At 42.7% G+C, this 22513-nt stretch overlaps 1 protein-coding gene across 3 annotated transcripts in view; it reads left to right on the top strand.

Annotated features, from left to right (window-relative positions):
* ZMYM4 (zinc finger MYM-type containing 4) overlaps nt 1–22513 on the top strand; it is a 119912-nt gene that overhangs the window by 42276 nt on the left and 55123 nt on the right. For all 3 annotated transcript variants that reach the window (XM_083173487.1, XM_083173488.1, XM_083173486.1), the window contains exons 3-4: nt 16556–16617; nt 19197–19367. In XM_083173487.1, coding sequence (XP_083029613.1) covers nt 16556–16617; nt 19197–19367 — 233 coding nt within the window. The remainder of the gene's footprint in view (nt 1–16555; nt 16618–19196; nt 19368–22513) is intronic.

The following is a 22513-nucleotide window of genomic DNA, read 5'->3' as shown; positions in this document are numbered from 1 at the left end:
AAATATCTTCTCCTGCTCCTTCTGCTCTGGAGATTCCCTGTTATCTTTTCTCCTCTGTCACAGTTATTTAAAACTGAGGTCTGGGAGGGGGCTCGAGGGGGAGGAGCCTACCACACAGTAATAATTTTAAAGTGTCAACTACTTCAACCACCACTCTATCCCCCAATGCATTAAGACTGCAGTGTCCATGTGGAATTTGAGGAATATAATTATCGGTGTGTACCAAATTCCTGTTTTTTTTTTTTTTTCTTAGCATTCAAGATCAATACTGTTTTAGGTTTGTATTTGAATGCTCTACTCCCAAACCTGATCTGCACATTTTACATCTGCCCGCAGCTGCATTGCTATATAGTTTTACTTTATTTCCCTCCCCCGTTTTCCCTACAACCGTGAAAGTATATAGGGCCTTATTCTAGTTCACTTTCTGACAAAATTCTTCTTAGATGGCCAAAACCATGTGCACTGCAGGTGGGGCAGATGTTACTTGTGCAGAGAGAATTAGATTTGGGTGGGGATTTACTTCAAAGTGAGATCTATATTGCAGTGTAAAAATTAATCAGCCAGTATTTACCCTGCACAGAAACAAAATAACTCACCCAAATCTAATTCTCTCTGCACATTTTACATCTGCCCCCCTGCAGTGCACATGGTTTTGTCCATCTAAGAAGGATTTTTGTCAGAGTGAACTAGAATAAGGCCCTTAGTGGGCCTTATTCTAGGGGAGTAGGGGAGTGGAGGTCTCGGTGAATAAGGTCATGAATGGTATAGATTTTGCTCAAAATATGTGAACAGGTATGAAAGATGTGAAAGGTGGTGATGATGGGCAGATAATTCAGCAGATTGTGGCAGGTTGGTAGACAGGCTGGATATAGTTTTCCTTTGTTGTATTCTATTGTAAAGCGCAACGGAATCTGCTGCGCTATATAAGAAACTGCAAATAAATAAATAAATAATTGTAACGTAAAATGACAGGTTACAGTACAGTGTAGGAGCACAGAGGTACTAGAACATTTTATGCGCATGATAAGTCTGCAAAGTAGTAATGGTTGGACCTCCAGGGATAAAATATGGTGAAGGGAATTGCCTCGTATGCACATAAAAAGTTACTACAGGGTTAGTGTTTATTGTTTTGTCTTCTCAGACCATACTAGAACAGTAATATGGCAGTGGCTGGAATTTAGGGGTTTATTAACCATGCGTAGATGAGAATAAAGAGTGAATTCAGTTGAATGCAGCGATTTTAGCTTTGGGAATTTTATAGGTTTTCATCGCGTCTGACAGGAGATGCAGTTTACTGCAACTCATTTCTGGTACTTAGTCGAAGTTATGTACCTTTTCCAACTTAAAGCCCCATACACACTAGATGAGAAATGAAGAGATCGCTTAGAAGGGCCCTTTTTTAAGTGATTTATTTTTAAAAAAGAGTCTAGTGTGTACACTCCATATCATGTAGTATCCTTAACGATGCCCGCTTCCGTGCATCATTAACAAACCCCCCTGTCTGCTAAACATGCTGGCTGTGTAGATAGCTTACATCCCACGTGTTCAACTATATTCAGTCAATGGCTATTTTTCTTTTGTGTAGTGACTTTCAACTGTCTACAAATTAGAATTCATATAGCAGTAAATATCTTTAGTCACTAGATGGCAGTAGAGCCACATCTAAGCATACAAGTTCAAAGCTTGGTACACACTAAGATATTTGCAGGGTTACTTATTTTAAACCAGTGATGGCTAACCCTGACACTCCAGCTGCTGTTGAACTACACATCCCAGCATGCCCTGCATCAGTTTTAGCATGGCCAAATAGTAAAATTGTAGCCGGGCATGCTGGAATGTGTAGTTCAACAACAGCTGGAGTATCAAGGTTAGCCATCACTATTTTAAACCAAGTTTTTTTTAAACACTTAATTTTTTTTCTTTTTTTAAATATGTTGTGACAACAGGCGCAACACAGTGATATTTTAAATAATAATAATAAAAAAACTATTGTAAGGGAATCCCGGGTAGTGTTCCACATTCTTGTTGCTTGTGGTCTTTAAGCTAAACCAATGCATTAAATCACACACACACACACACACACACAACAGATATAGGGAGGTGAAACCAATAAGAGAGGTGCCAAGTCTGCCTAGCATCAAGGTTCTCCCCCCCCCCCCCCCCTTCCCCCGAACATTTGTTACTCCTAATGTATTTCCCATTATTGAACAACTACTGATTGCTCAATCATGTTCAACTAGTGTAGGATACATTTTTTTTTATTTTGGTTTAGTTCATGCAAAGCTTCAAAACAGACAGGGAACTGATAAGGCATCTAAACTAGTGCTTTTATTTAAAATATTTAATGCCAGTGACATATCCAGTACTAATGCTTAACTCCTTAATATTTTTTTTGTGTTTTTTCTCAAAAATTTTTTTTGCATGTTTTAGTTATGTTTAGTCTAAAATTGTTTTTATTGAAAGATTTCAAATAAATCATATCAAAGCCTCATAACTTTGGATTGCTAGTGTTAGAAAGCAGTAAGACATGGTTGATTAAGGTTTATAATACTGTACATAGCAACGTATCTGTTGGAACCTGATAGATCTAGTGGAAGTGTGTGTAAAAATCCTGGCTGCATCCCATTCCTCATACCACAGAGAACCCAGAACGCCATCCTATGTCCCCACGGATATAGGAAAGGGGATCTGTATGATGTTTGGACAATATACTAGTGTTAATTTTCTTTTGCAGAGTGCCTTGTCCTCTTTTTTTTTTTTTTTTAACTTGTAATGCTGCCCTGCCTTTTAAATTGCTTTTACTGTGCTCCGTTTTGCAGCCCTCCAGCTGTGCTCTCGAAGTCCAGTCCTTTGCTGAGTGTGGCCAGGATGCGGGTGGAAGCGCTGACACGCCGATCCCAGCCAAGGAGTTTCAGCGGCCTGTCAGCGCGTTGGGGGGGGGGAGGAATAGTTGACACACTGCTGAGCAGCATGTCAGCTCTTCCAGCCATATCCCATCACCCGCTGCGCTGACACGCTGCTCACCACCTCTGCTGCGAGCTGCATGTCTACTTTAGAGTGGGGGATAGGGGACCGCCCTGTCTAGTGCCCGAATCTGGGGAAAAGAGACACATTTTTTTTTTAGAAATTCTATCACAGGGTTGATAGAATAAAATACTTCCACCCTTTAAGAAATTAGGTTGGAGTCCCAGACATCGCATGACTTCCCAAAAATATGGCCACTCCACAGCATCTAAGGTAGGGCTGGGCAACACCGGCCCTTCCAATGTTAATGAACTACACATCCCAGGATGCTTTGCATTAGTTTTGCTATGTGGCCATGCTGAAACTGATGCAAGGCATGCTGGGATGTGTAGTTCATCAACATCTGGAGGGCCGGTGTTGTCAAGCCCTGATCTAAGGAGACTATGGGCAGTATTCAATGAGAAAAATTCGCCCTGTTTTATGGCGAATTTGTGCTTTTTTCGCCTTGGACGGAGCATTTTGCTCTCCAAAAGCGAGCAACCCTATTCAATGTGAAATATTCGCCGTCTTTCTAAGTGATTTTTGGCGTCTCTCTCCGTGTAGCAATTCTCCATCTTTTCATGGAGAGCTGGAATGTGAACTTTTAAACTAAAAGTGTTTTTTTTTTTGTTTTTTTTGGTGTCAAAAAATCAGGATTTTTTTTCTGTGAAGGGGCATGTTATTTTTATTCATGTGCTTATAGCACATGAATATATATTTAAAAAAAAAATTTATTAAAATTTTGTATGCGAGCGTAACAAATGAGCGACACTGGCATTTTTTGTGCATATTTTACTCACAGATGTTGGCACTCAAAGGGTTCACCTGTTTGAATGTGCATAGAGCAGTTGTAACCTCATCAAAAGTAAGTGGCTCATCTAAAGATCCCTAGCTTCTAAAGCGATCCTAGTAAACTAATCAAAGCCACAAACCATTCATCCACTGGCAGATAAAGCGAGATCTATAAAAGGAAATAAAAATGTGCTCAATAGCTGGGTAATGGTGGCCACATTACTAGTACGATCAGTAAAGTTTTGTAACTGCTGCAGGATGATGTGAATGATTACAAAATGAGCCAGATATCTGCTAGTTCGATTGGAATGTAAATATTGTTTATGGAACCTAAGAAATAAACGCCACACATTGTGGTCATCAAAATTTCTAGGAAGAGGAGGGGGTGGACCCGCAACAGCTGTAATTTAGTTATTATTGATTTTTACTTTTAAAGATATGAGCCAACATAAGAAACTACCTGTAGCTAGTGCTTGTAGTTGTAGGGGTGGAGGTGCGCCCAGCGTTCAGTAAGTAGACTGAAAGTGGGGATTTATTTGTGTTTGCAAGGGTGCAAACTCAAAGACAGTAAACGCTTTGTGGGCGCACTCTTTTAGAAAAAATTGTATTTGTTATGTATAGTGAAGTTAGTTTAACCCCTTCATGACAGAGCCAGTTTGTGCCTTCATGACAGAGCCCTTTTTTTCAAATCTGACATGTCTCACTTAAGTGGGGATAACTTTTTTTTGCTTTTACTTATCCCAGTGATTTTGAGATTGTTTTCTCGTGACACATTGTACTTCAAGTTAGTGGTAAATTTTGGTCGATACAGTCTGTGTTTTTTTGTGAAAAATACCAAAATATCGTGAAAAAATGGAAAATTTAGCAATATGCAAAATGTAAAATTTTCTGCTTGTGAGACAAATAATCATACCACTCAAAATAGTTAATAACTAACATAGACCATATGTCTACTTTATGTTGCCATCATTATTTCAACCCCCTTTTCATTTTTTTGGACACTAGGAGGCTTCAAATATGACTAGCAAATTCTCAAATTTTCAAGAAAATTTCAAACACTGATTTTTTTAGGGACCAGTTCAGTTCTGATGTGACTTTGAGGGACTTGTATGTGAGACACCCCCATAAATGATGCCATTTCAAAAACTGCACCCCTCACAGTATTCAAAACAGCATTTTGGAAGTTTGTTAACCCTTTAGGTGTTTCACAGGAATTAAAACAAAGTGTAGGTGAAATTTCAAAATTTCTTTTTTTTTGCAGAGTTTCAATTTTAATACATTTTTTCTAACAAATACAGTAGATTTTACTAGAGAAATGTGACTAAAAATTGATTCCCCCAATTCTTGTGTTTTCAAAAATATCCTATATGTGGCCCTAGTGTGCACGTTGACCAAACCACAGGCTTCATAATAGAAGGAGCACCTACTTGATTTTGGAGCCTCCTTTTTATGAGATTTTTTTTTAGGCACCATGTAGGTTTCTAGGCACCATAAGTGCTAAAAGTTAGGAACCTTCCCCACAAGTCACCCCATTTTGCAATCTACACCCCTCAGGGAATTCATCTAGGGGTATAGTGTACATTTCAAACCCCCAGGGGTTTCACCAATTTTGGTACAACTGGGATGTGAAAATGGAAAATTACATTTTTTTACACAAACATGCAGTTCTGGCTCAAAATTTTTCATTTTCACAAGGAATGAAGGAGACAAAGCACCCCAAAATCTGTGCCCCAATTTCTCCCGAGTACGGCAATGCCTCACATGTGACCAAAAAATACCAGTAGGGCGCATAGCAGGACTCAGAAGGGAAGGAGTGATTTTTGGATTTGGCAGCACAGATTTTGGTGGAATGAATGGTGGGTGCCATGTTGCATTAGCAAGACTCCCAAAGCACCAATACAGTGGAACCCCCCCACAAGTCACCCCATTTTGCAAAGTACACCCCTCAGGGAATTCATCTAGGGGTATAGTGTACATTTCAAACCCCCAGGGGTTTCACCAATTTTGGTACAACTGGGATGTGAAAATGGAAAATTACATTTTTTTACACAAACATGCAGTTCTGGCTCAAAATTTTTCATTTTCACAAGGAATGAAGGAGACAAAGCACCCCAAAATCTGTGCCCCAATTTCTCCCGAGTACGGCAATGCCTCACATGTGACCAAAAAATACCAGTGGGGCGCATGGCAGGACTCAGAAGGGAAGGAGTGATTTTTGGATTTGGCAGCACAGATTTTGGTGGAATGAATGGTGGGTGCCATGTTGCATTAGCAAGACTCCCAAAGCACCAATACAGTGGAACCCCCCCACAAGTCACCCCATTTTGCAAAGTACACCCCTCAGGGAATTCATCTAGGGGTATAGTGTACATTTCAAACCCCCAGGGGTTTCACCAATTTTGGTACAACTGGGATGTGAAAATGGAAAATTACATTTTTTTACACAAAAATGCAGTTCTGGCTCAAAATTTTTCATTTTCACAAGGAATGAAGGAGACAAAGCACCCCAAAATCTGTGCACCAATTTCTCCCGAGTACGGCAATGCCTCACATGTGACCAAAAAATACCAGTTGGGCGCATGGCAGGACTCAGAACGGAAGGAGTGATTTTTGGATTTGGCAGCACAGATTTTGGTGGAATGAATGGTGGGTGCCATGTTGCATTAGCAAGACTCCCAAAGCACCAATACAGTGGAACCCCCCCACAAGTCACCCCATTTTGCAAAGTACACCCCTCAGGGAATTCATCTAGGGGTATAGTGTACATTTCAAACCCCCAGGGGTTTCACCAATTTTGGTACAACTGGGATGTGAAAATGGAAAATTACATTTTTTTACACAAACATGCAGTTCTGGCTCAAAATTTTTCATTTTCACAAGGAATGAAGGAGACAAAGCACCCCAAAATCTGTGCCCCAATTTCTCCCGAGTACGGCAATGCCTCACATGTGACCAAAAAATACCAGTGGGGCGCATGGCAGGACTCAGAAGGGAAGGAGTGATTTTTGGATTTGGCAGCACAGATTTTGGTGGAATGAATGGTGGGTGCCATGTTGCATTAGCAAGACTCCCAAAGCACCAATACAGTGGAACCCCCCCACAAGTCACCCCATTTTGCAAAGTACACCCCTCAGGGAATTCATCTAGGGGTATAGTGTACATTTCAAACCCCCAGGGGTTTCACCAATTTTGGTACAACTGGGATGTGAAAATGGAAAATTACATTTTTTTACACAAAAATGCAGTTCTGGCTCAAAATTTTTCATTTTCACAAGGAATGAAGGAGACAAAGCACCCCAAAATCTGTGCACCAATTTCTCCCGAGTACGGCAATGCCTCACATGTGACCAAAAAATACCAGTTGGGCGCATGGCAGGACTCAGAACGGAAGGAGTGATTTTTGGATTTGGCAGCACAGATTTTGGTGGAATGAATGGTGGGTGCCATGTTGCATTAGCAAGACTCCCAAAGCACCAATACAGTGGAACCCCCCCACAAGTCACCCCATTTTGCAAAGTACACCCCTCAGGGAATTCATCTAGGGGTATAGTGTACATTTCAAACCCCCAGGGGTTTCACCAATTTTGGTACAACTGGGATGTGAAAATGGAAAATTACATTTTTTTACACAAAAATGCAGTTCTGGCTCAAAATTTTTCATTTTCACAAGGAATGAAGGAGACAAAGCACCCCAAAATCTGTGCACCAATTTCTCCCGAGTACGGCAATGCCTCACATGTGACCAAAAAATACCAGTTGGGCGCATGGCAGGACTCAGAACGGAAGGAGTGATTTTTGGATTTGGCAGCACAGATTTTGGTGGAATGAATGGTGGGTGCCATGTTGCATTAGCAAGACTCCCAAAGCACCAATACAGTGGAACCCCCCCACAAGTCACCCCATTTTGCAAAGTACACCCCTCAGGGAATTCATCTAGGGGTATAGTGTACATTTCAAACCCCCAGGGGTTTCACCAATTTTGGTACAACTGGGATGTGAAAATGGAAAATTACATTTTTTTACACAAACATGCAGTTCTGGCTCAAAATTTTTCATTTTCACAAGGAATGAAGGAGACAAAGCACCCCAAAATCTGTGCCCCAATTTCTCCCGAGTACGGCAATGCCTCACATGTGACCAAAAAATACCAGTGGGGCGCATGGCAGGACTCAGAAGGGAAGGAGTGATTTTTGGATTTGGCAGCACAGATTTTGGTGGAATGAATGGTGGGTGCCATGTTGCATTAGCAAGACTCCCAAAGCACCAATACAGTGGAACCCCCCCACAAGTCACCCCATTTTGCAAATTACACCCCTCAGGGAATTCATCTAGGGGTATAGTGTACATTTCAAACCCCCAGGGGTTTCACCAATTTTGATACAACTGGGCAGTGAAAATGAAAAATTACATTTTTTTACACAAAAATGCAGTTCTGGCTCAAAATTTTTCATTTTCACAAGGAATGAAGGAGACAAAGCACCCCAAAATCTGTGCCCCAATTTCTCCCGAGTACGGCAATGCCTCACATGTGACCAAAAAATACCAGTTGGGCGCATGGCAGGACTCAGAAGGGAAGGAGTGATTTTTGGATTTGGCAGCACAGATTTTGGTGGAATGAATGGTGGGTGCTATGTTGCATTACCAATACAGTGGAACCCCCCCACAAGTGACCCCATTTTGCAAACTACACCCCTCAGGGAATTCATCTAGGGGTATAGTGTACATTTCAAACCCCCAGGGGTTTCACCAATTTTGGTACAACTGGGCTGTGAAAATGAAAAATTAAATTTTTTTACACAAAAATGTACTTCTGGCTCAAAATTTTTCATTTTCACAAGGAATGAAGGAGACAAAGCACCCCAAAATCTGTGCCCCCATTTCTCCCGAGTACGGCAATGCCTCACATGTGACCAAAAAATACCAGTGGGGCGCATAGCAGGACTCAGAAGGGAAGGAGTGATTTTTGGATTTGGCAGCACAGATTTTGGTGGAATGAATGGTGGGTGCTATGTTGCATTGCCAATACAGTGGAACCCCCCCACAAGTGACCCCATTTTGCAAACTACACCCCTCAGGGAATTCATCTAGGGGTATAGTGTACATTTCAAACCCCCAGGGGTTTCACCAATTTTGGTACAACTGGGCTGTGAAAATGAAAAATTACATTTTTTTACACAAAAATGTACTTCTGGCTCAAAATTTTTCATTTTCACAAGGAATGAAGGAGACAAAGCACCCCAAAATCTGTGCCCCCATTTCTCCAGAGTACGGCAATGCCTCACATGTGACCAAAAAATACCAGTTGGGTGCATGGCAGGACTCAGAAGGGAAGGAGTGATTTTTGGATTTTGCAGCTCAGATTCTGGTGGAATGAATGGTGGGTGCTATGTGGCATTAGCAAGACCCCCGATGCACGGTGAAATGATGAACCTAATAATCCATCGATGTGTGGTATATTTTGAAACACTCCTTTATACATAGGCCGGGTTTGTCGGGGCAAGTTTCACAGTGGAAAATAGTTTCCTTTCTTATTCCCTTTTTATAGCAAACTTTGCAACTTTTTTGTGTCCTGCCCTTTCTTGCAGTGGAGGGGATTTCGTTGGGAAAATGCTGCCCTGGTACAATACGGGGGCCAGTACTAGAAGTACTGGGGCCCTCTGCCTGCTGGTTCCCAAATATTAGGCCCTTTATGACTTCCTCTTGAAAGTGCATAAATGTCCCCCTCTGGCCGGTAGAACGGAATAGCACGTAAGCGTTATACAGTGCCATCTGGATGATATACACGGCCAGCTTCTTGTACCAGATATTTGTTTTCCGCAGGGCACTGTACGGCTTCAGTACCTGATCTGAAAGATCCACTCCGCCCATGTACTTATTGTAATCTAGGATACAATTTGGTTTTGAGGTGTGGGTACTGGTACCTCGTACAGGGATGGAGGTGGTACTGTCTCCATGAATTGTTGTCAGTATAAGGACATCCCTCTTGTCCTTATATTTGACCAACAACATATTTTCGGTGCATATTCCCCTGCTTTCACCCCTTCTCATTACTTGGGCAATGTGCGTTTTGGGGAGGCCTCTTTGGTTCTTGCGCACAGTACCGCAAGCTGCTGTACCTCTTGAACCAAGGGCCTTAAACAGGGGGATGCTGGTGTAAAAGTTATCCACATAGAGGTGATAACCCTTATCCAGGAAGGGGTGCATTAAATCCCAGACAATTTTGCCACTAACACCTACGAGGGAGGGGGGGCATTCTGGCGGTTCAATTCTTGAATCCTTCCCTTCATATACCCTAAATTTGTGGGTGTACCCTGTGGTGCTTTCACACAGCTTATACATTTTTATGCCATACCTTGCCCTCTTACTGGGAAGGTACTGGCGGAATTTAACCCTTCCTTTAAAATGTATAAGGGACTCGTCAATACAAATAAATTTTTCAGGGATGTATAGCTCTGCAAATTTGGCACTGAAATGATCAATGACCGGCCTGACTTTGAATAGCCGGTCAAAGGTGGGATCATCTCTGGGTGGGCACTGTGCATTATCGGTGTAATGTATAAATTTATGGATTGCCTCAAAACGAGTCCGAGTCATGGCCATACGGTAAAATGGGGTGCTGTACAGAACATCTGTACTCCAATATTGCCTAATTTGTGGCTTTTTTACTATGCCCATATGAAACACCAGACCCCAAAACGTCATCATCTCTACTGCATCTACAGGGGTCCACCTAGCAAATGATGACGTGGGGTTTTGAGCAATAAACTGCTGGGCATATAAATTAGTTTGGTCCACCATTAAATTTATAAAATCATCAGAGAAAAATAATTTGAAAAAGTCAATTTCTCTGAGACCTGTGGAATCAAATTGGATTCCTGGCATGGCCAAAAACTCAGGAACCTGGGGCTCAAAATTGTCTGGTGGTGGGGTCCATACGAGATCAATTATTGGGGGGGGGGGGGTCTCAGCTGCTCTACGGGGGCATCTTTGAGGGGGTCCCTCATCACCAGAGGAGGAAGAGGAGCTTAAGACGAATCCTTCAAATTCCCCGCTTGCCTCACTGGCTGTGTCAGAATCAGAGGCAAGCATGGCATATGCCTCCTCCACTGAATACATTCTTCTGGATGACTGGGATGACATTTGGGATGCCATTTTTATTTTTGCGTTACTGGTAGTGAAATGTTTCAACACGTGTATAGTGTAGGGGGGGGGGGGTTCAAACTTTATTTCAAGCCGGGGGGTATGTAGTGTGGAGTGTGTATGTAGTGCAGAAAAAAAAAAAAGACTTTATACAAAAAATTTTTTTGAAGGGGTTAAAAAAAAAATTGAAGGGGTTAAAAAAAAAAATTGAAGGGGTTAAAAAAAAAAAAAAAAAGGTCCTGCGCCAAAAATTGAGCACAGATGTTGGTCAGTAACGTCCGTCACTGAACAGCGCTCAAAGGCAACAGGAATTTGATAAAAAAAAAAATAGATCAACCCTGTGCCGAAAAAGATGATCAGTGATGTACGTCACTGATCAGCGCACAGCGGCCACAGGACACCCACAAAATCACAGTGTGTGTAAAAAAAAAATTAAAAAAAGACCCCACAGCACACACAAAAAAAAAAAAGGTGATCAGTGATGCGACACTGATTACCAGTGAGGGGCAGCAGGTGCACAATCTAAGGTGCAACTGACAGTGCAACTGGCAGGTATATATATAAAAAAAAAAAAAACCTCTGCACCCCCAAAAAGTTGCTGATCACCTCAGATATAGTGATCAGCACAAAAGGCGGGGGCAGCAGACACAAAATTTAGCACTCTCTATCACTCTCTGTCACTATCTCTCTCTATCTCTCTATCTCTCACTATCTAACACTCTATGACACTGCAGCAGCAGCAGTGACAGGTATATATATATATATATATATATATATATATATATATAAAAAAAAACCTGCGCCCCCAAAAAGTTGCTGATCAGTTAATTTATACTGATCAGCACAAAAGGGGGGGCAGCAGTCAGTTATATAAAAAATATATAGCACAATCTGTCACTATCTCTATCTCTCTCTCTCTATCTCTCTCTATCTATATCACACTGCAGCAGCACAAAATATAGCACTCTCTGTCACTAGGCCTCTCTATCTCTCTCTCTCTATCTCTCTCTATCTCTCTCTATCTCTCTCTATCTCTCTCTATCTCTCTCTATCACTATATCACACTGCAGCAGCACAAAATATAGCACTCTCTGACACTATCTCTCTCTATCTCTCTCTATCTAACTAACGCTATTACACTGCAGCAGCACAAGTTCACAGGAAGTCACAAGTAACAGGATCCAGGAAGCATCCAGCACACTACAAGCAGTGATGAAGCAGGCAAGGATCAGGTAAGTATTTTGCAAGGTTCTGGTCAGTATATCGCGGCAGCTAGGCACGGTGACCGCACTGCACGCAATTCCAGACCGGAATGGCGTCTGCAGTGCAGTCCCTGTTAGTTTAAACCCCCCTCCATGGCTGTGATTGGTCCGTCGGTCCGACGGACCAATCACGGCCTTTGGGGGCGGGCGGGGTGAGGTGGGGTGACACCAGTGTCACCCTTACACCCCGCGGTGATTGGTGCTGTACTTTACAGCACCAATCACCTCCGATCGCGTGTCACCGGCGAACGTTATTCGCCGGTGACACAGAAAACGCTGTGAATGGCTGTTCACACTGAACAGCCAATCACAGCGATCGCCGACGGGGGGGCGGCATCGCAGCCCCCCCTGGGCATGCAGGGACGATGTCTGCTGTCAGGGACAGCAGACATCGTCCCTCTGTCCCCGCGTCTATAGACGCGGGGACAGTTAGAAGTCATGACGTATATATACGTCATGTGTCGGGAAGTACTTCCCGGCCATGACGTATATATACGTCAAATGTCGTGAAGGGGTTAAAACATAGCTTTTATTTATGAACCTGCTTAAAAAATTGGAGGCGCTAAAGAATTAATAATTAATATAGTTGGAGTTTTTGTTGTGTGGTTATGTCACATGGACTTTACTTACTGTTTTTTTTTTTTTTTCAAATAAATCAATATAAACCACACTTTTATTTTTCATTTACTGCATATAGTCAACTCAGGTATGTGAACCAGAGTGACCGTAGGCTGCGAGAAATGAGTTGATCCCCAGGGGTGAAATTTTCTTTTGGGGGGATTAGCTACCACACGTCATATATATTGTATTAAGTGCCTATATTGGCAATATTTCGGACACAGGCAGTAGGCGACTCCAAAGCTGCTCATCAAATGACAAGAATGACCGCCAAAGTGTGATAGCACACCTGAACTTCTCCAGGGGTCACCCACCTGGGTACTGCCCAGGCCCTTCACTGCTTGGCTTCCAAGTTCGGAAGGGTTTTGGGCAGACCATTGAGGTATGGTGGTATAATGGGTGGAGGTCTGTCACTGATGGCTGCTCTGGTTAACTTCCAGTATAATTACTGTAACCTTAAAGGATAAACAGATTTTATACACCCTGGTATTAGTCGGCTGCGCTTACTAAATTACTGGCACCGTATTGCTACCTGCAGTACAAATTGTATCATTAGTGGTGTAAAATATAATTCATACAAAGTTACACTAGTTAGTGATTCCGGTATTATTACCAGCAGTGCTGGCTAACTGGAGTGGCAGTGAAAAGGTCACTGAATTATTGTGGTCCCACGCAGGTTTCCAATGGTTAATCAATGTTCACAATTAATCATAGGTACTTCAGTGTGCAAAAGTAAATGAATATCCTGTGGAGCAGAACTCAGCATCTATCTGAGATCGCTCCCATACCTGACACTGCTATAGTCCTAGCAGGTGAAAACGGTTTCCTGCGCCGGACTCTATTGCTGAATGGGGGCTAGATGACGTCCGTTTTCAGCAGTCCCGGCTGTGTGATCCCGGCATGGGCTCTGTGGACCTGCGTGGTGTTTTTTTTCTCCGAAGTGCTGGGTGAGCGGAGTCCTGCTTCCTGCTCCTGACAGATGACGTGGGGGGCCGCTGGACACTTGTTTCGCCTACGATGGCTTCTTCATGGCTGCATGAAGAAGCCGTCGTAGGCGAAACACGTGTCCAGCGGCCCCCCATGTCATCTGTCAGGAACAGGAAGCAGGACTCCGCTCACCCAGCACTTCGGAGAAAAACACCATGCAGGTCCACAGAGCCCATGCCGGGATCACACAGCCGGGACTGCTGAAAACGGACGTCATCTAGCCCCCATTCAGCAATAGAGTCCGGCTTTAGGTCATCAAAATTTGCCATCTAAGCAGACTGAGAAGCCTCCAACCAGTGAGCCCTAGAAGTAGCCAGACCGTCCCTTACATATTGAATTTCCCAGCGATAATATTCTGTTCTAACGCAATGTTTTTTCTTATTCCTACTTCATGGCAGCCCTTCACATTTGGGGGGTTACGTCTCTTTCCCCTTCCAATAGACAGGCAATTTCTCTTAGGATCTGCCCACCTCTTTATATAAGCCTGCTCCTCCCCACATATGCCAGTCTTTTTTCCTGTCTCCTATCTGTCAGTAGCAGGCTAGTAAGTTTTATAGTGTAGTGTTTATTTTTCTTTGGGCAGTGGGCTGGTTGTGCTGCTGCCCCTGGGGTAGAGTAGGAGAGGCGGGACCTTACCTCAATGATGTCCGATGCCGTTGGCCGACATGTGCGCACAAAGATGAACCCTTACACCAGTGAATGCCGGGTATATGCTTAAATGGAGCCCTCTGCTTTCAGCTCTCCTGGCATTAAGAGGCTCTGTTCCACCCGGCGGAAGTGATGGTAGCGGGGCTTCCGCTCCAGCAGCGGGCATCATGCGTTCCACTGAATGGAAGTCGTGGCGATTCCGTTTCCGGCGGTGGCTCAGGCAACATGGTTGTAGCTGCTGGGGGCAGCGTGAAGGAGAGTTACTTCTGGGTTCTGGCCAGTGTTTCTAATATGAGCTGGCACCGGAGGCCTTGTCAGTGGGCTTCAGTTTTCTAACTTCCTGGGGGTAGTGGATGGTCGTGCTACCGAGGCAGAGCCAGGCATGCATATGAATATATAAATATTCTATATGCCTGTCTGGCTGTGTGTACATTCCGCCAGTTTGTTCTTCTGTCTATTCAGAATGCTATTCTGGTGGAAGATCGAACGGGTGGATCTGCCTGGCTGAGAGCTCCTTTCCCACCAGGCCGCACTCACAGGCCACGCAGTAGTAACTAGCGGGACCCAGCATGCAATGAATGTTAATGAGCGGGTCAGCGCCGCTATCCCTAGCAGCGCTGGAGCGGGGACCCGCTAATTAATATTCACTGTGAGTTGGGTCCCCGCACATTAGGTATTAGGGAGCCACTGCTCCAAGAGGCCGTCACTGGGGAGCAGCTGAGCCAAGCACCCAGCGACTGTGTTTATGTAAGCGTCCTTCATGCCTCCCTGCCGTGTCCGACCAGCCCGCCTCTGGCATCTCGATACCTGCCCCAGGCTCGTCTCAACCCTTGCTCTGCCCATCCTTCCTGGGAATTGGCACCGATGGCAGTGTCCCTCCAAGTAAGCTGCTATGTTTTTAAAGTTTTTTTAAATTATACATATTTTCTGTACAAATATGTAAAGAAAAGGTTTTTCCTCACTCTTGTCACCTTGCCTCACACGGTGTCACGTCAACCCCCTCGCACTGTCAATTCACCTGCCTCTCACACCACCTCTCCATTGCCTCATCCTGACACCTTACCTCCTCTCGCCTCACCCTTTCACCTCAGCCCTCTGCATCACACCCTCTCTCACCACGCCTTGCCGTCACCTCAGCCCCCTCTGGCCTCATCCCACTGCATGCTGGGAGAGACCACAAAACTTGGTTGAGTAAAAAAAAAAAGTGTAAAAAATCTACATATATTCTTATGGGCAATAATAAATATTAATTTTTTTTTTAATAATTTGGCAATAAATTAAATAGGTTCATTAAGGTGTACACATCATAACATTACTGAGTTTAGACAGTTTGCAGCAAAAAGTCAAAATAAACTTATTTAGACAGTCGAGGCAAGCGAAAGGAACATTTTTCAGTTTCAGTGGCCAACACCGAATACATACTTTTTTTAACTTTTTTTTGTTGTTGTCAGTCTTCATAGCCTGCCTCCATGCCATTAAATAAAGAAAGTTAATCTGGCTACATTTTTGCTTTTTATTATGACCGTATCCTTCCTGATCTTTGTTTACCAACACAATCAGTATTCAGCATCTACTGAAAAATAGAATGATTCAACTAGTGATAAGGCCATAACTATAGTAGAACTGAATGTTATGGGCATATTCATAACCATTAGATTGCTTAGAAATGGAGCACTGATCGCTCCGAGTTTATTGCCCCAGTCTGCGATATGTGATCCTGTGCATCGCCATCGCCTTTCTTTATTTGAATATGTTGTAATTAAATGGCATAATACATAGACAAATATATAGTGACTATTCACACATTTCTCTACCCATCAAGTGCACCACAGTTCATGTATGCTGCATAGGTAATTATGGATACTGATGCGATCTACTTACCCTAAATTCAGTGCTCATTTCCAGCCCATTCTGGTAATTTTGTATATATCTGCCATGGCTATACCCTGATTCGGGAGAGTGGTAATGGTGGAACAATTATTTACTTTCTGTTTTTGGATGGAAGGGGAATGAAGCTCACAAGTAAAAGGTGTATATGTTTTTTGTGTGTATGCAATAATTGGCACTGTTTTTTGATCTAAAATCATTCTCTCCCACATTTTCAGGTCCAATGGAGGAATCCGCACGAGCACAGTTAGCGGCACAAGCCCCAGATAGCAATTTCAGGGTAAGGCAATAATCTGTGTGAATGTGATTGTAAGCAAACCCATGTACAGTATGTGTGTCTACATGACTAAAACTGTGTTGTAATGTAATAGATATTTGACCCCTATATTTCTTCTATAAATTAAAATGCACACTGTTTAATGTGAAACACTGAAGAAAATAAACAATTGAAAATGATAACAATCATAATGAAGAAAAAATATCCTAGCATCATTTTCTATAATAAAACTAGAAATTCTCAAAGTAGACCCCCATTTTGTGGGTGTAAATGCAAACATGCCTGTGGCATTATTTCTACATTAGAACACAGATGTTTGGTACCACTTATGGAAGCAAAATCGAATCGAAAACCTGTCCAAAATTGAACAGTGTGTACGTTCCGTAACTGTGATGTTGATAGTATTGTGACATATTAAAGAGCTCCATTCAAAACTATGGTTCAATGGGCTAATACAAATGTGATTGAAGTTGCTGTCACTGTGACAATTCTGTAAGGTAATGCAGTGGGTGGTGTCTATAATATTTAGTATGCTGCTGCAGTATGATCCGACCTGCATCCTTGGATGCAGTATCGGATCACTTACTCAACTTATTGCAGTTTTCGGCACATATTTTACCGCAAAAACTGCTAGTTTTAGAGGCCAGGAAATCTTTGTGCAACCTTTCCTTTTCCATAAATGGTGGCGAAACAACACCTCCGTTTGTCAACAGTTTGTTGCCGATCAGTCTGACATCACAGGAGCTGTTTGCATCCGCAAATACCGATGTTGATGCAGATCATTCTGGAACTGAATAACCCCCAATGTGTTCTAATGAAGAACAGTGCACTTATTTCAATGTGACATTCACTCAATTTGTTTGATCACCCCAGTGAACTCCACCCAAATCAAATTTGTAGTTCCCAGGGATTTTCTCCTGTAATCATTAACTCCATATTACTAAATGTTACTGTGGTACTAATTAAGTCACCTATGCACAAGCATGTTCACTTAGCTGCAATGATTCTTTTATCAGCCGCATCTGGCTGGTGAAATAAAATTCCTGATAATTTGGGAGTTATCTGGCCCCACTACATTTTTTTTAAAAATTTATTTGTTTCCAGTTTCTTTTATAGCGCAGCATATTCCGTTGCGCTTTACAATAGTAGACCGTGATAAAACAAACTGGGTAACAACATACAGACTTTAATGCAGGAATATGTACCCTTTTCATGGTTTCTAAGTGTTAAAGTCCATTACCATACAAAATTAACGGTGTTAACCAGCCTCTCAGGAGAATTTCTAAATGAATAGCTTATGTACCAAAAGAATATCAATCTAATTCTTAAGGGTAGTGCTGATCGTTACACAATTCTCTTATTTATAATTGAATAGCCTCCCACATCAAAGCCCGAGGCTACCTTGGGTAATTGAATCTTACCCTATGTTTGGGAAACCCTGAGTAAGACATTTGTACACTTTTACATGTGTGTACCCTAACTTATATGGGTACTCTTTACCTAGAACGGCGCCCGCGATTACAATCGCGGGCGTCGGGGGTAAAAAATCGCGGGTACATAAAAACGGGTGCGACGCGATGGCCGCGATTTTCCCATAGGGATCAATGTTAAAAGTCAGATTGGACGCGATTTTAGCGTTAAATGCCTCAATGCCCGCGATTTTTACATAGGAAACAATGTTAAATGGGCCACAGAGCCCTAATAGTCCCCCTGAAGTCTTAAATGGCCCCCACAATTTTTAACGCCACCCCACGATCAACGTCAACTCAAAGCGTGGCGAGCGCCGGCGGTAAGCGTCCTCCGACCTTTTCATACCCCCACTATCCACGTCGGCGTGGAGTTGAGAATATAATAGTGTGGCGAGCGCAGCGAGCCACCGAGCCCGAAGCGTGGCGAGCGCACGCGGATACCTTCACAGTTATACGCGTCCCCTCGCGGGCTTCACAGGTGTCCGTGGCGACGCGGACACCTGTGAAGCCCGCGAGGGGACGCGTTTACCTGTTAAGGTATCCGCGTCCCCTCGCGGGGCGCGCTGCGCTCGCCACGCTTCGGGCTCGGTGGCTCGCTGCGCTCGCCACACTATTCTATTCTCAACTCCACGCCGACGTGGATAGTGGGGGTATGAAAAGGTCGGAGGACGCGTACCGCCGCCCCTCGCGGGCTCGCTGCGCTCGCCACACTTCGGGTTGACGTTGATTGTGGGGTGCTGTTAAAAATTGTGGGGGCCATTTCACACTTCAGGGGGACTATTAGGGCTCTGTGGCCCATTTAACATTGTTTCCTATGGAAAAATCGCGGGCATTGAGGCATTGAACACTAAAATCGCGTCCAATCTGATTTTTAACATTGGTCCCTATGGGAAATCGCGGGCATCGCATCGCACCCGTTTTTTAGTGCATTCGATGGTCGCGATGGGTGCCGTTCTAGGTAAAGAGTACCCTTATATGATGCAGCTTGGGGATTTAAATGCACAGTATCAGCACAATTTATGGTTTTATTATGAGTTTTAAGCTTTTTATGTGGTACTGTTTGAGGGTATCTTGTACCATTTAACAGGCTTTGTCTATCCTTTTTTGTGTCAGGAATCTGGTTACAACTACAGTAGCAAATCGCCAATGGGTGATAATCTGGGCAACTCATATGCCCCAAGTGTCCGAATAAAGGAGGAGCCAATGGATGAAGATTATGAAAGAGCTTTGGCACCTCCACCCAATTTTGTGGACAAAGTCAAAGATGAGCCAGAGAACTCAGAGGTAAATCATTTTTTTATTATTTTTTTTTATTTTAAAAAGTTTTTATAGATCAAACAAGAAAGGCAAAAAGAAAACCACTCTCCAGAAAAGAGAGGTCCAAAAATATCCTGGGAGAGGATACCTATGTACATACAGCAGTTATTACAATACATGATATGATGGCAGGATAAAAAAAACATTACAATCAATAAATAAAATACAATTGAGTAAAGAGTGTGGCCTCATTCCATCCCAATAATTAGAATTTCAAGCATAGACTTCAGTGAACAGGTATTAAGTGCCCTGACTGTGACGTAAAAGGGGGAAGGAACCCAGAATGGGCTTTATTTGGGATACTTCCTCCTAATACTCGTATAACGCAAGGTGGTAAACGTCTCCTACTAGCCATTGGCGCAGCAGCTTGTAAAGCTATTTTACAAACCTGGTTGCAACTTCTTCCATCCCTACTCTCGCTTTTTAAAGCCAAGTTACATTTTCCATTTAGAATGCAATGGATTGAGGTAATTTTGGATAGAGAAATCAAAGTAGAGATTTTTTTTTCTTATGTGGGAAACTCATATAGCCACCCTATCAACTCCTTTGAAAATACAATTACATGAAAGCCTGAAAAACTCCTCATGGTATCTGATGCAATTAGCTGCAAATGATCCTCCAAATCCGTTTGTAATTAGAGGGAGAATGGAATTTAGACTAGCATACTCCATGAAAATCTTTTATGGGTCGGGTTAGCGGCAGGGGGAGGGCGAGACGCTAACTCTTTAAACCTTGAAGGTTTTTGGACGACAGGACAATTACTTGCCTTGTGTGATCTGGTTTTCTGTATTATGATTATTTGTAAATCTACTATTTAGTTGTCCTGTTGTCCTCATGATGACAATAATTCAAGGTAATGTTAGTGTTTACTTGAAACTTTATCAAGTGTATTACTTGACTGCCTGTATGTGGACCTGGCACCTGATGCTTCAATAAAAAACATTTTATATAAAAAAAAAAAAAAAAAAAATGGGGAAAGGAAGGAGTTTTTGCCAAGGAGGTTTTGTTGAGTGGACCCGGTCTTAAATAAATATGTGGGTACCATAAATGGACTGTAAGCGGCAATTTATTTAAATTATACACTATATAACAGGCGTGAAGGGGGAACAATGTCATCCTAGACATCAGGTACCGGTGCCTTTGAGTATGTAGAGTCAAGCGATTTGAACCTTATAGAAAAGTGTTTTTCTTAGCCCTCCTAGCAAGTTATACAAACTTCTCGTGACCCACCACCTCATTCGCCAGAGATATCCGAGAATGTGTGCATGGAGCTTTCCTCGCCAGCCAGTCTGGCTATACACGAGCTAAAGTACACAAGTTTATAATATTTATCCAGATCAGGTAGCATCTCCTCATCTATGGCCGATAATAAACAAGGCACTGGTGAAAAAGTGACTTTTGGAATGCCAGTGGTCACTAGGATGTCAATGACCCCTTTCCAAAACAGCATGATCGTAGGACAGGACCATATCATATGGAGAAAAGAGCCATCTAGGGAGCCACACTTCGGGCAGGACGGGGAACTAGAGCCACTAATGCGGCATAATAATGTTGGCGTTATATAAACTCTATGCAAAATATAAAATTGTTTCTGTTTATCTATTGGCAGTAGTAGAGTCTTAATGGCGCAAGTCCAAATATCATTTGAAAGCATTCCCAGATCAGCTTCCCATTTTCGGCGTCAGAGTGGTAGATTCGCTGTATAAATGCATAGGCAATGGAAACAAAGTGTCTATTTGGCCTGTCATGCAACGGTTTCTTAACTGGGGAGTCCAAAAGGGACCGACGGGGGTGATCTAAATTGTGTGTTAAGGGCGTGTCGTAACTGGAGGTACCTGTAAAACTGAGAGTTGGGAATTGCAAAATCAATTTGTAAATCCTTGAAGGATTTTAAAGTGTTCTCAGACTATAAGTTGCCCGATGTATAAACACCCCAGCTTATTCCATATCTACCGCACCTGCAGAGAGGACAGTTCTGGAAGACCATTAGGATTGAATATAGGAGTATCTGGGTCCCATCCTTGACCATTCATGAGCTTATGTACCATCTTCCATATAGTAATCGCCTGTTTGAGTATAGGGAGAGTAGAAATTTTAACAATGATACTTAAAAATGTTTGTAGAGTGGTCTGGCCAGGAGAGAGACTGAGTATTATTGGCATATGTAAAGAGGATTCATCAACCTCATTCAGCAATTCCCAAATAAATGTTAACTGAGATGCATAATAGTATTGTTGAAAATCGGGGAGAGACCGTCCTCCCATACATTTTTGACCTGGTTGATGTGTGTATGTCGATCGGAAGGCTATTCATTTGTTTAAAAAACTTTTGAGAGATGTGTACCAGAGGCTGCTGAAGGACATATAATAATTTGGGTTGAAATACCATTTTAATCAAGTTAAACTCCTGTAACCGATAAAGGCAACTTACTCCATGTCGGAGTTTTGGAACGTAGATAAGAGATCTTTGGGAGTAAATACAGAGGGATATACATATTGGAAGCCTTAGAAATCCAGACACCTAGATATTTAAACTAGTCTGTCCGAGGTAGTGGAAGTTGATTGGGGGAAGGGTTCGGAATCTGACCTCTCAGTGGAGTAATAAAGGATTTAGACCAATTGATTAACAAACCTGAAAAGTGACAAAAATAATTAATAATATCAAATATTGTGGGTAGAGAGGCAGGGTAGTCATGAATAAAAAGGATATAATCTGCATGTAACGCTATTCTATCCTCCCTAGATCCCACTTTTAGACCCTTAATCAAAGTATTAGACCTAATCAGGCAAGCTAAGGGCTCAATGGCTTTAGCAAACAACTTTGGGGATAGGGGGCAACCCTGTTTCGTTCCCCTAAAGAGGGGAAAGAAGTGAGACAAATATCCTTTAAAGGAGATCCTGGCTACAGGGGTGGACTATAAAGTTTGAATAAATCTGCTAAATTTAGGGCCGAAACCAAATCTATCCAGCACCTCCCAGAGATAGCCGCACTCCAGAGTCAAAAGCCTTTGCTGCATCTAATGAAGCAATGGCATAAAGCCCTTCTGATCGGGATGGATAATGTGCGTAATAACTTGTCAGCCTGGTAGCCACAACCTTAGCCAGGATCTTAAT

The sequence above is a fragment of the Crinia signifera genome, chromosome 2, assembly GCF_055691185.1.
Source record: "Crinia signifera chromosome 2, ASM5569118v1, whole genome shotgun sequence".
Taxonomy (NCBI): domain Eukaryota; kingdom Metazoa; phylum Chordata; class Amphibia; order Anura; family Myobatrachidae; genus Crinia; species Crinia signifera.
This window is presented reverse-complemented; position numbering and strand designations above follow the sequence as displayed.